Here is a 12,502-nt window from a genome sequence, read left to right as displayed (position 1 = left end):
TGAAGACTGCCTGGTCATCAGTAGTCAGATATTAATACACTAAAGCATCACATGGTAAAAAGTGCGGGGAAATAGAGAGTGATTCGGTTATCATTACATACATACAAAAATAGTGTAATAATTTACATAAGAACATATAATCTATTAGAGGTAATAATTTGTAACTTTAAAGTATAGATTTTACACAGAGATTCATAAAAGTCAGAGGAATCCCACCATAAACTGTATATGATGGTGTACAACTTTTAAACTCAGGATGTAATTCAACAAAATAAAGTGAATACATTCAATAATATGTAAGTTTTTCTTGAAGTCCAAACTCCTCAAGTAATTTCAAGAAAATTGGAATGTCATTTGATACAACATTATGACCTACAACAAGAAAAGGATGGTTTGATTTAAGAAAATCTAAGAAATATAACAATGCTTGATGAATGTTGATGCTACATGTACATGTATTACCGTTAAGATTCATTTGGAAAAGTGAGATAAACTTGTTATTTTGCTAGCTGTAGTTTTTTGGCTTATTGGCTGACGAAGATCAATCATTTATGTACACATGTATGAATCTTTAATGGATCTTTTAATCAAATGCATATATAGTCGGCCTCATTAATCCGGACACTTTTGCTCCAATGGAAATTGTTTGGATTAATGAAGTGTCTAAATTAAAAAAAAAATTGGTATATATAGATAAAGATTAAATATTCTAGTTTCTCAATGTAGGTCAGACTCTAAGGCAAAGATCATGGGATTAAAAAAAGAAATAAACATGTGAAATACAAAGACCCAGCAATAATTGTTTAAGAGTTAAGGCCAAAGGATAAAGTTTTTGTGGAAAAAACACTACATGTACCTGTCAATGAAACATCTTCAATGTAAAACAATACATACAGCAACTAGCAACATGCTTAAAAAAGCGGGATTCATATTTTAGCAGCTTTGGCGCAGACAACGATGCGCTAATTCAAGAATACTGCTAAGAAATCATTTATAAATACAATATACAACAGGGACATGTATAACTCGAATGCCAAAAATTCCACACCCAGTAATTGCGCTAAATTTTAAATACGCAAATTTATGTACACATACAGTAACTATTATATACAGAATTAAAATACATTTTTTACATCATTTTTATTCCTTGGTTTTTAATCCAGTCTTGTCCTAATTACCTTATTGACATAATTCCAATATTCTTTTGTAACACTGCATATGACACTTGATTATATAGCCAAGGATCATGTATGTCCATAAGATCTGTAACATGAAGAAAAGACAATAAAAATTAAAGTAGATAGCTTGATCTATTTAAAAGATATTGTAGAATTTATTAACAATTCTGATTTAATTTGTAAATTTAGGTATGATAATGTGAAGAAGTCAGTATGTACATGTATGTATTGTTAAAAAACCATGTCTCATAAGTTTTTTAACAATACTGACTTCTTCAGATTATCATACCAATTCTTTGGTGTTATAGTTGAAACAATCTCATTCAAGTTAGAAGACATCTTTACATTTTCTAATTTTTGGTTACATGTATTCAGTTTTTAATTCAATTTATAATGTTTTTTTGTATGTCTATACACAAGCATTTACTGGTACATGTATTTAAGTCAATAGAGCACCTGACTAGTGATGCAGGGGTCCCAGATTAGAATCTCGGTCCAGCCATACATTTTCCTCCTTTCCTGTCATACATGTATGCTACTTTATGTACAGTTACTGTAGCAGATCTGTCTTGAATTTTCCTGAAATATGTATATGAACTTTGAAAAATTATTGACTTGAGAAAATGCTTCTACATGTATACAATAGTTTGTACATTATGGTGTGTAACTTAAGAATATAAGGACTAAAAATTTGAAATTTAATAAATTTATAATAATATAAAACACCTCCCCCCCCCCCCTTATTGGAAAAATTTCTGGATTTTCCCTGATACGTGTGCAAGAGTAAATTTAAAGGAAAAAATAAGAGAGGAAACAAATTAAGCTTTAAATACAAACCTATGGCTACTTTGAAGTTAATGTAAAAAGCACCCTTGATATTCCTCTTTCCAGCTGACACTTGATTTGAATGGCCACATTATTTCTGCAGAGAATGCTGAATACACTGCCTTAGCCTAGTCCATATTTTGCTTCACCTGTAGTATTTAATATTTCTTTTAGTATTTATGATATCTGTTTATAATCAGGGCCCTTTTGAGCATACAACAAAAACATACATAATTTATTACATGCGCATAATTATTACATAAACTTACATTTATGTAAAAATCTTTTGAATACAGCACCATTTAAACTGTAATTTATCATCTATGTATATGGTTCGTAAGTTAACATGTAAAATACATGTACTTAAATAATATACAAAGTTAAGTATTAAACAGGTCAAGTACAATCAGTACATTTATCTGCATAGGTAGAATTACCTACAGACGGCTACTGTAACTTTATTTAGCTACTTTGGGTAGCTTTATTTAGCTATTTCAATGCAACTTTTTACAAATTTGCTTTTTATTTCAAAAAGACAAACGATCTAGAATTGCAAGTAAATGTCCACTATTACTTATACAAGGGATTAAAATTTAAAAAGCGATCCAAAGCAGAGAAAGTTTACACATTTCTGTGTTTTAACGCTTTAAGCAAAATATGTATTTCTATTGTTCGAGTAACTATACACAACCTGGTGTGCGTTTAGGCACAGAAAAGTATGATTACTTCACATTGTGCTAAATAATTACCAATCCGGCCTTTATCATGTTCACCAGAAATGTCTGGTCTTGTTATTTCATTCAAGAAGTAAGAGTCTGGTCATGAAATAAGTTTGACTTTGTAGCTAAATAAAACTACTTTAGTTAGGAAAATAAACCTATGTAAGTAATTCAAGCTACGTAGCTAAATTTAGTGATTGTACCAGACCTGTACGTTAAACAAACATGCACCATAGTCGTAATATTCACCTGATGTATCTAAACGGACACTGCAAACAAAACATTTGTTCTGCAAAATTTTTACTTCTTCCATCATACCAATTAACATCTGCAGGGTCATGGCCTTTAATCAGTTAATGTCTATGTTCAAAACCACATCAGACACAGATACCGGCACCCACGTGGTGCTGCAGTCGACAAGGAGTAGTTTCACCAAAATTATGTTCATGGTCGGTTTCAGTCTCATTTTCATTTCGATTCTTATTAAGGTGCTTCAATTACGAGGACTGTCAAGATTAAATCTGTATAGAAACTTTGTCTTTTAAACGAGGAAATTTTCTCGACTGCTTCGTCGGCCATCTTGTAATAATGTGTAAATGAAGATTATTATTTGGCGGCGTTGCGGAATCCGGAAAAACAGCACATGCTAATAGGTTGCACAACAGTATTAAATTTTGTTATATATTCTTACCAAAAATGCGCAACTTTGAGTAGATGGTATTAATTGAAAACAAACTTTTGAGAAGTTTCCTTTTCAGATCTTGTAAAACAATTCTTTATAAAGATTTTAGTACCAAAAAATACATAGCCATCCAGCAAGGCACGCACGTTTGTCTCGCTCGAAGTCGAGCAGGTGCTTGAAAATCAAGTCCAGGACCTAATCACTCCCCACTCAAATACAGTATATAGAAAATTCAGCACGCCCTAAATTTTAATGAATCTAGTCAATATAGGAAGTTTACATATTGTTTTTCATCTCATAAAAAAATTCAGCTCCAGTCTCGTGTTAAAATGCCCGAATCGGAAGGGAAGATTCAGGAATTATTTTGCGTCAGCCATGATTTGACGTGAACCTCAAGTGAAATACTGTTACGACACCAATATGAGGATTCTATCTATCACGTGATTGCTATCCGTCTCTACCTTAACAACTGCTTGTAAAGAAAACCAATAAAAGTATACAAATTATCGTACATCTTAACAACTGCTTGTTATCGTGAGTCTTAACTGCTTGTTAAGAACACGAAACATAAGCTAAGAGCATTCCTAAACCTTTTTAAAATTCTGCAAAATCTGATTCACAAAATTCATCATCACATTTTGTACCTGCAGTAAATTAGTAAAACATAGTTTTATTTATTGGATACATATTGTTTTGCTGAACATATTCCTAAACAGTATCTAGACTTACAAAATCAGAACATCAACGGAAATATATTTCAATTGAACACTAGTATTTCTCTCTTAAAGCCCAGTTTATTTTGGATGAGATTCATCTAGTTCATTTTTTAACTTCTGAAGTGATGCAAGACGAATGTCACGCCATTTTCTTCTCTCGTAGAGCTTATCCAACGGGATTCTAGCTGCGATTTCGTTGTGCATTTTTTCGAGCGTGGGACCCTCCATTTTCTTTGGGGGCCCAAACGAGCACTGAACTCTGTATAGCGTCTCACGGTATAGATCCCCAAAAATGAGCAGTCCTGTGATGAAAAGAAGAGGAGAAAATTAACTTTTCTCATACTAAGTACGAGGGGTTATCAAAAAGTTCGTGGACTAGCGTCATAAAATTAAAACCGCTTTAGGTACATCAATGAATTTTTACACATTTAGTTAGCATCATCTTTTCTATCTATAGATTAAACCATAAGTCATAATTTTTATTTTTTAAATAAATTGTTAGTGTTTTTGTAAGCAAAGGTATGTCCAGGCGGCGCAACCTCTAATATGACGTTTTCTTCTACTTAGTGTAACTGGGAAAAACTCTTTAGATATGAGTATTTGTCATAAAATTATCTCGTTAATTCAGGCATGTGGTACGACACATTTGTTCAGTAAAATTTGCAATTTTTACCCAATTCTGTAATTTCTATGAAATGTTATCGTAAATTTATATGGAGTGTCCAAACAATTATGGGCTTGAAAATAACGTCTAAAGGGGGGAGGGGTTTCTTTTTCAAACACTCTTTAGAGTTTCGCTCCTAGAAAAACTGGTATAGACCTAAGGAATGTTTAAACTGGCTAAAGAAAAAAAATGAATCCAGAGTACTTCTTTTTTAATGCCCAAAAAGATTCAGAGAGATGGAATATGCACAGTTAGTGTCGAGTTGTAGTCAGTATGTCAAAAGTCAGTCACGTCGAAAAGTGGCGTTGATCATGTGTGGAGAAATTGAACTCCAACAAGCTAAGTATTCTGGCATAATCAAGTGAGGATCTTTCCCCATATATAGATCCATTTACAATATTATATGCATTGAAAACAGTTGCTCATGACATTGTAAATTCATATAAACAAGACGGGTTTAAGTCCTTACTTAACTCCTGGTAATCTCATCAAGATAAGTGTATGAGGTAGAGAGAGTGGACATTAAGAAACAATGACGTTAAGTGGACGTCATGACACTAAACGGCGACAGCGCCGGGTGATCACATGAAGTCTTTTTAAATTTAGAATAATTTGGCAAATTATCAAAGAATAAAGCTAAAATTTTCAACATTTTTAAACATTTGTTGTTTTATGTTCCCCATAAATTTTGTAAGCAAAGACTACATATTATTAATTTTATCGCGTCAATCCACGAACTTTTTGATAACCCCTCGTACCTGTATAAATGTGCAATCATGCCTTCACAAGAGAATTTCAAATCCACTGACTATTTCATAAAAAATATATATCTCTTTTCTGAAGTAACAAAGACATTTTATTTCCAAATTATGTAGACCCGGGGGTTTTTTTCCAAAGCCATGTTTAAATCCAAATTCGAAGGAAGTCTTAAAGGTCACTTTTTTCTTGGTTCTTCTATCAGTGTAACTTAACGGATCAATTATAGAATATTTTACGTACTTTCACTCATTTTATATAAATACATAGAATTTAAAGACAGATGTAAAATAATATTAACAATGAAATACCTTTGTTTTGTTAAATGGGGTATAACGGTTGCAATCGTTGCAGAAAAAAAGTAATAACCCATTAAATTGGGTTATGTATTTTTTTATCTGTAATGTAGCAACCTTTAACTCCTGTAGCAAAAAATAAAGCATTACATTAAGAGTTTCAAACAGAATGAGTTCGTGCCTTCTTAGCAATTGAAATGGAGCAAATGTTATGCTTATTATGGATTATCTTATTTGACGTGTAACAATATAGGCCGTGACAGTTTCTCTTCTAGTGCAATATGCATCACCTCCAAAGGTCAAAGTATAGTATTCGGCCCTCGAATGACTTTCTTTTAACATCAAGGAACATTTTACAAATTTGTGAATTAGGAAATAAGCACCTTAAACTCCTTTATCAAAATCAGTATTGATTTTAATATATAGCACATTGGGAGGCCATAGGTATAGATGGGGAATTAAGAACATTTTTGCCAAAATTCTTCAGTATGTGTTTCTAATTTTCAATGTTGATATTTTATTACTGTTGAAAAATATAGAGCGCAAGCTATTTTATTTGGAATTATGAAAGAAGCCACTTAGTTCACTATTGCACCATCGAGCATCGACTACTGGGTCGATGATGCGATGCTTGGTACGATGACAATGAAGACGCGATGGAGGGATAGTGCAATGATGATGATACAATGATGCAATAGTGTTATATGCACAGGACAAAAAACACAAACCCCCGAAAATTCCAGTGTGGGATCAGGTATCTCGGAGGAGCAAGTATCCCCCGTCGACTCGACACCCGCCATAAACCCTATGTATTCTGTATTGATCAGGTGACAATGATGCGATAGAAGGATGGAGCGTCATAGCGCTATCGTAGCCTGATTCTCTGTACATTTTCTGCTTTTGTGTACTCCGCGGCACTCCTGTCTTGGTGTGGGTGAACCAGGGAACCGGCTAAGTGCTATCACTCCATCGTGCCATCTCACCATTGTCATAGCTTCATCATCAATGTGCCATCACATCATCGTCAAGACATTATCGCGTCATGGCACCATCGACCCAAACCTCGATGATGTCATAGTGTGACTGTGAAGTACGTGGACATCCCCAGATTCCATTTTTTTTTTTGTTTCCATATACAAGATGCATCACACAGCAGTCCATAAAAGTGCATCCGTGGCGAATACTAGGAAACTACCTCGCCTTTTATGTTGAAGAAAAAACAATATCCTTTTGGAAAATTCACTACATTCTATTATTTTGATATTTGTAATCACTTAAAATAATTTCTTGATATGAAACATGCAAATTCACAGGTGTTTGAGACTACTAGTATTCCACTGCTGTTGTATGTCATGGGGGGGGGGGGGGGGGAGGGGGTTAACATTAAAGTGACTTCTGCTAAGAATCTTATTCTATTGTGTCTAAAGTTTACGAAGAAGGTGTACGTGTTTACCGTCGGCGTTAAGGTAGGTTATTTCCAGGGGACCCATGAATGCGTACCTCCGTCCTAGTCCCTCCGACATCACCTTATCAATGTCCTCTGCGCTCATTACCCCCTCCTAAATTCAAATAAAGAGCTGTTATACCGGGTAAAACATTTTGTTGGGCTTTTCTACATTAGTTATATTAATCTATTTGCACAGGATAATAGTTGAAGTCAACATTAAGAATTTTTTCTCAATGTTATTTTTTGAGGAGGAAATTCAATCAAAATCGATCAAAGTTCTTTTGTTTTTGTAAGTGAATTCGAGTATATGTGTATACTTCATAGAGTCTCCAGCATTCTCCAATGATTGAATACTGAATCCTATTGAGGACAAATCCGTCAATCTCCTTCTTCACAATGACGGGAACCTGTCCAATTTCTGCCATCAGTTCCTTGGTCGTAACTACGACCTCTGGGTCTGTCCAAGGGGCTGGAATCACCTCCACCAAAGGGGCATAGAATGGAGGATTTGTCTGAAGAACATAATCAACCTAAATCATTAAGGAAGAAATATCTTCCAGTATTTCCTATACATTTACAAATTTTCTTGTCCCATCGCACCATATATCCTATTCCAGTGACTTAGACTTTTAACGTTTTTGCCTGGCAATTAATGATAAACATTCCAACGTTTTGCTGTCCAAATGCTATTTATTTTCTTAACTGTGTAAATTTGAACGTTTTTAATACATTTTTTTATCATTCTGCTTCTAACTGATTTGCTCAACTACGGTAATGGAACAGTTATATTAAGGACTAATTGATATTCATTTGAGAGGAGTACTAGCAAATAATTCTAAATATGAGAAAACTTTGGATTCTCTATCCTCTCTTAAATTACCGGATGACAAACGATGAATCTATTCTTGTTGGTGAGATTCTCAGAAATAAGAGACGGAACCAGTGCACTAGTTGAGCTTGAAATAATGGCATCCTTTCTACAGATGGGATCGATCTTAGCATGGACCTCCCGCTTCAACTCCAGGCTCTCGTTCACACATTCCTGCCAAAACATTTTATGGTTACTAAGGTTAAGAGTATTTCACTATAATTTATAGAAAATCACGGAATTTATTATACTACGATATTCGAAAATTTTTACACTTTTATATTTACATCTACTGAATATTTTCGTTTTCCCTTATTAGTTCATTAACAATTAATGTGGATAGAACTTTCTTGGAAGTGGGCTTTTCCATCAATGTAGCCTACGGACCAATAACACAATATTTTATGTGTTTTCACCCATCCAGGAATAATTCATACAGAAATATATTAAAACAATAACATCTCTTTCATTGTTTGTTGTCATTCTGACCTTTAATTGATAAGGCTGAAAATACCTATAACACTACAAAATACTTGTAGTAGTCCTGCAGACAGATTTCTGAATCCTGTGGAATTTGGATTTGGCCACGTAGTTCACTATGGCACATTGACTATTGTATCGACGGTGCGTTAATAAGATGATGTGATGACGATAACGCAATGCTGCGATGACGATGACGCGACGATCTATAGCGCCATGATGAGGATGCGATGGCGCGATAGTACGACAGAGTGATAGCGGACATGGCTTCAACATAAGTCACCGCGTCTTCGTCACTGAATCATCCCGCTATCACAATCATATCATTGCGTCGTCGCGCTATTGCTCCATCGTGCCATCGCATCATCATCATCATCATTGTATTATCGTGCCATCGAACCAAACGGTGCAATAGTGAACTACATGACCCTATCTAGATTCCACAGATTCCGATATTACTACGGACACACAACTGTTAAATACATATATATACTTGTATAAAGAAGGCGTCCTTGACACACTCGGCAAAGTCGTTAGTTCCGGTGATCAGTGCCCTTTGCTCTTTGATTGTGAGTTTTCCTCGTAACAATTCATTTTGAGATAGATGCTCAAGTTGGTCGTCAATGATGGATAACGCATGCTGGAGTTGTTCTGGTTTTATATCGTACATGCGCACTCGATATCCAGCTGCAGCATAAAGCATAGCAAAGCTATGCCCAATTAACCCACTGAAATTTTATCATTTTAAACATTGAACTAGTTTTATTTTAAATGTTCAGCTAGGATTATACAATTCATAAAATTGCGTCATACGGTTCTTTCAAAACCTACTTTTATCATCCAGTTAAATTCACACATAAGAACTTGGACATAAAGGAATTTTAATCTTATCTAATGATCAAATCTTAGAATAAAGCCATAGCAAATTAAAAGTATAAAGATATCTTACTATGATGTTATGTTGATATAAAATTTAACCTGAGTATGAGAATTTTCAAAAAGGATGGTTTCTTGGGGCTCAATGTGGTCATATTTATCAAACATTTGTATAATTTCAATCAGATTTTGTCTCTTTTCCGTCTTTGATCATATAGCACACATTCTTTAATTTACCGCTTGCAAATTATAAGATACAATCTATTAAGCACCCTTAAGAAGTCTCAAATTCTGCTCGAATGATAACATCTTTTTTGGAGTTTTCTTCATTAATTGCAATCAATTGCAGAAATTATCTTTTTGTTCTACAAATCTTTGCAAGAAAAGTACTAAGCATATGTTCTTCTCATGCCTTTTTTGGTTGCAGCACAACTATATTTATGAATAATAACCCCACATAACATGCCCACGCCATGAATATAGTATGAAGTATTTTATTGTTAATTAACCCAGTATTCTGACATACCTTCCTATGATTCCAACCTGACGTTCTGACTTTCTGTCCGCCATATCTGGTTATGATCCTTATCTGTAAAATAAAAAAAAATAGACTGCAGTGTTGTGTCACCACATGAAGAAATACACATCGATAATTTAGATGAAACCGGTATAAATGAACATTATGTATATTGCATTAATAAGAAAATCATATTTACGGTTATCCCTTTGCATATCACAATACGATCCTGCAGTGATGAATGGTTTACTATATAATATAAATAGAGAGAGAGAGGAAAAGATTCCTCTTTATAACTATTATAATTAGTAGATAGATTCCTCTCTATAACTATTATAATTAGTAGATAGATTCCTCTCTATAACTATCATAATTAGTAGATATTAACCTAACTTTTGGTAGGGATTTGTTAATCACATCTTATGCTCTAATTTTATATAGGGAAAAATCAGTGAAAGAATTACATCATATATTTTCAGCTTAATTTGCTCATGTGTCGAATCCCTTTAACTTTTGATCAATCGAACCGTTTTATTTAAGCATAGAATGTCGATGTTTGTTCCGTTTGTTTGACCTTTGGCAACAATATTATGCCGATGCTCACGACATTTGCAAGCGGAAACATACGCCAATGGATCGAAAATGTCGGCATATATTGTTGCCGCAACGATGCATATGCAGCGCGACAATATATAGCATGTACAACAAGCAATCTGAGATGCATTAGCAATACTAGTCCCCTACCGGCAAGTGCAATCTGGTTCCCGTTAAGAATTGAAAATGCCATAATTCCGTTAAAAATCAATGAAGCGGGACGAAATGCAAACTTAATCTATAACTAATCAAGGTAAAGTCACATTTCAAAAATCGGCACAATATCTGAAAGCGTTTAGAAGAAAATTGCGGAAAACCCCTAAAAATTGAAAAGGTCGTAATTCCGTCAAAAAACCAGTGAAGCGGAATGAAACTTGATCTGTAACTCATCAAGATACACTCAAAAATCAGCTCAATATTTGCAGGCGTTTAGGAAAAAAGTGCGGAAAACCAAGTGGGACAGACTGACAGACAGACAGACGGTTGGACAGACTCAGAGGAAACCTATAGTCCCCTCCAGTTTCACCGGTAGGGGACTAATAACAGGGTATCATTGGAAAAAGTGAAGATAGGGTCCAATGATCAAATTCATAAGTCCAGTGAAATAAACAAATAGTGACAGGAAAAAAACATGGACCCCTGAAAACATCAGAGATGGGATCAGGTGCCTATGACGACTAAGCATCCCCTGCCTACTGGTCACACCCACCATGAGTCCTCTATATTGATCAGGTAAACGGAGTAATCTGTAGTAAAAATTGGTATTAAAAAATGTCAGTCAGTAACAGGTCAGTCAAAATACGACCCAACGATAGGTTGTGTTTGCAAAAAAAGGTCATTATAAAGACCATAGAATTTTCGAAAAGCTGACTTTAAACAAGATAGTTGAAAACCTTATTTGTCAGTATTACTATAGTGTTTATGTGATATATTATGATATTGATGTGATGTGATGTTATGATATTCCAAATTCATTTTCAAGATATATTGATTTTCCAATACCAGGAAGTTTATTTTGAAAATATCAGAAATTCAAATAACCCCCCGTATTTTATGAATTTCCACAGATCGATGAATAATTCATTCTTGTTTCAAGAATCGTTTTCCGTTATTGAGATCAACATTTCAAATATAGGCTGTAACATACCGAGTTAAATAGTTATTTCAACATCATATCGTTTTCTTTGCAGTAATCTCTGTCGTGAAATAAACACCAAACAGCGCTTCGTACATTTTACTGTGTCAATTGAATAAAATTACGAATAGCCATGATGAGTAACATATAGAAACTGTAAGTGATATCATGAATAGAGAGATAAGGAAAATTCTTTGTATTCTCAATCTAAATCAAGACAGCAATAATGCTAGCATTTTTGTGTCATTGCAGTAGAAACCATAATGGAACAAATGACGAGCGTGCATGTCGTGCACTTACCTCGCTGTTGCTATCTCTTTGCCTTTTTTCCGGAACAAAACTTACTGACACTCGGACGGGTTTTAATTTTTACTATAAGATCAGTGGTCTTTCAAGGTATCACGCCGCTAACTGACCAATCAAATTGACTTAATCAATTGTTTGTTTCTTTCTTTGTTTTCGTCCCTTCGAGAATTTTTCACTCATATTGAGCCGCCACCACTTGCCTGTGGAGGGCTGCAAATTTAGACCTGTACTCGGCACTAAAGGTCTTTGAACAGTGAGGGATCTTTTTCGTGCCGGTGTTGTAGAGTGAAACTTCTCCCCGGAAGTCTTTCTCTAGAGTGAGCCTTTTACTTTGGGGGGGGGGCTAACTCTAGAGCCACACCCCCTCAAGATTTGCTCTAGATTGATACTATCCCCTTGGGGAAGGGCCACTCTAGAGTTATATTTCCTCGTTGAAGTGCCCC

At 34.7% G+C, this 12,502-nt stretch overlaps 1 protein-coding gene and 1 long non-coding RNA gene across 3 annotated transcripts; both read right to left on the bottom strand.

Moving 5' to 3' along the window:
- Positions 1–1,178: 1,178 nt before the first annotated feature.
- Positions 1,179–3,265, bottom strand: LOC133186074 (uncharacterized). The gene is made up of 4 exons (XR_009720997.1): positions 2,972–3,265; positions 2,016–2,152; positions 1,635–1,757; positions 1,179–1,263 (listed from the first exon to the last, which is right to left on the bottom strand). It is a non-coding gene; the product is annotated as an uncharacterized LOC133186074 (long non-coding RNA).
- Positions 3,266–4,035: 770 nt separating this feature from the next.
- Positions 4,036–12,096, bottom strand: LOC133186072 (lambda-crystallin-like). Of its 2 annotated transcripts, none has more exons than XM_061321353.1 (7): positions 12,054–12,096; positions 10,034–10,096; positions 9,125–9,359; positions 8,164–8,325; positions 7,601–7,795; positions 7,290–7,395; positions 4,036–4,422 (listed from the first exon to the last, which is right to left on the bottom strand). In XM_061321353.1, exons 2-7 carry the CDS (start codon positions 10,075–10,077, stop codon positions 4,199–4,201), a joined length of 966 nt encoding a protein of 321 aa, XP_061177337.1. In that variant the 5' UTR covers positions 10,078–10,096; positions 12,054–12,096; the 3' UTR covers positions 4,036–4,198. The 2 variants fall into 2 exon arrangements, with proteins under 2 accessions (XP_061177337.1, XP_061177336.1); XM_061321352.1 differs by lacking the exon at positions 12,054–12,096 and adding an exon at positions 10,224–10,256.
- Between the last annotated feature and the right edge of the window lie 406 nt (positions 12,097–12,502).

Source organism: Saccostrea echinata, unplaced genomic scaffold (assembly GCF_033153115.1).
Source record: "Saccostrea echinata isolate AGI-Se365-2 ecotype Australia unplaced genomic scaffold, CSIRO_AGI_Sech_v1 ptg000012l, whole genome shotgun sequence".
Lineage (NCBI taxonomy): Eukaryota > Metazoa > Mollusca > Bivalvia > Ostreida > Ostreidae > Saccostrea > Saccostrea echinata.
This window is presented reverse-complemented; position numbering and strand designations above follow the sequence as displayed.

What these genes read in the sequence shown, in the direction of transcription:
- LOC133186072 (XM_061321353.1), bottom strand. Translation starts at nt 10,077, where the DNA reads ATGGCGGACAGAAAGTCAGAACGTCAGGTTGGAATCATAGGAAG. An exon ending in AGGACGCCTTCTTTATACAA is followed by an intron (nt 8,326 to 9,124) that starts GTATATATATGT and finishes ATGTTTTGGCAG; the next exon opens with GAATGTGTGAACGAGAGCCT. An exon ending in GATTCATCGTTTGTCATCCG is followed by an intron (nt 7,796 to 8,163) that starts GTAATTTAAGAG and finishes TATGTTCTTCAG; the next exon opens with ACAAATCCTCCATTCTATGC.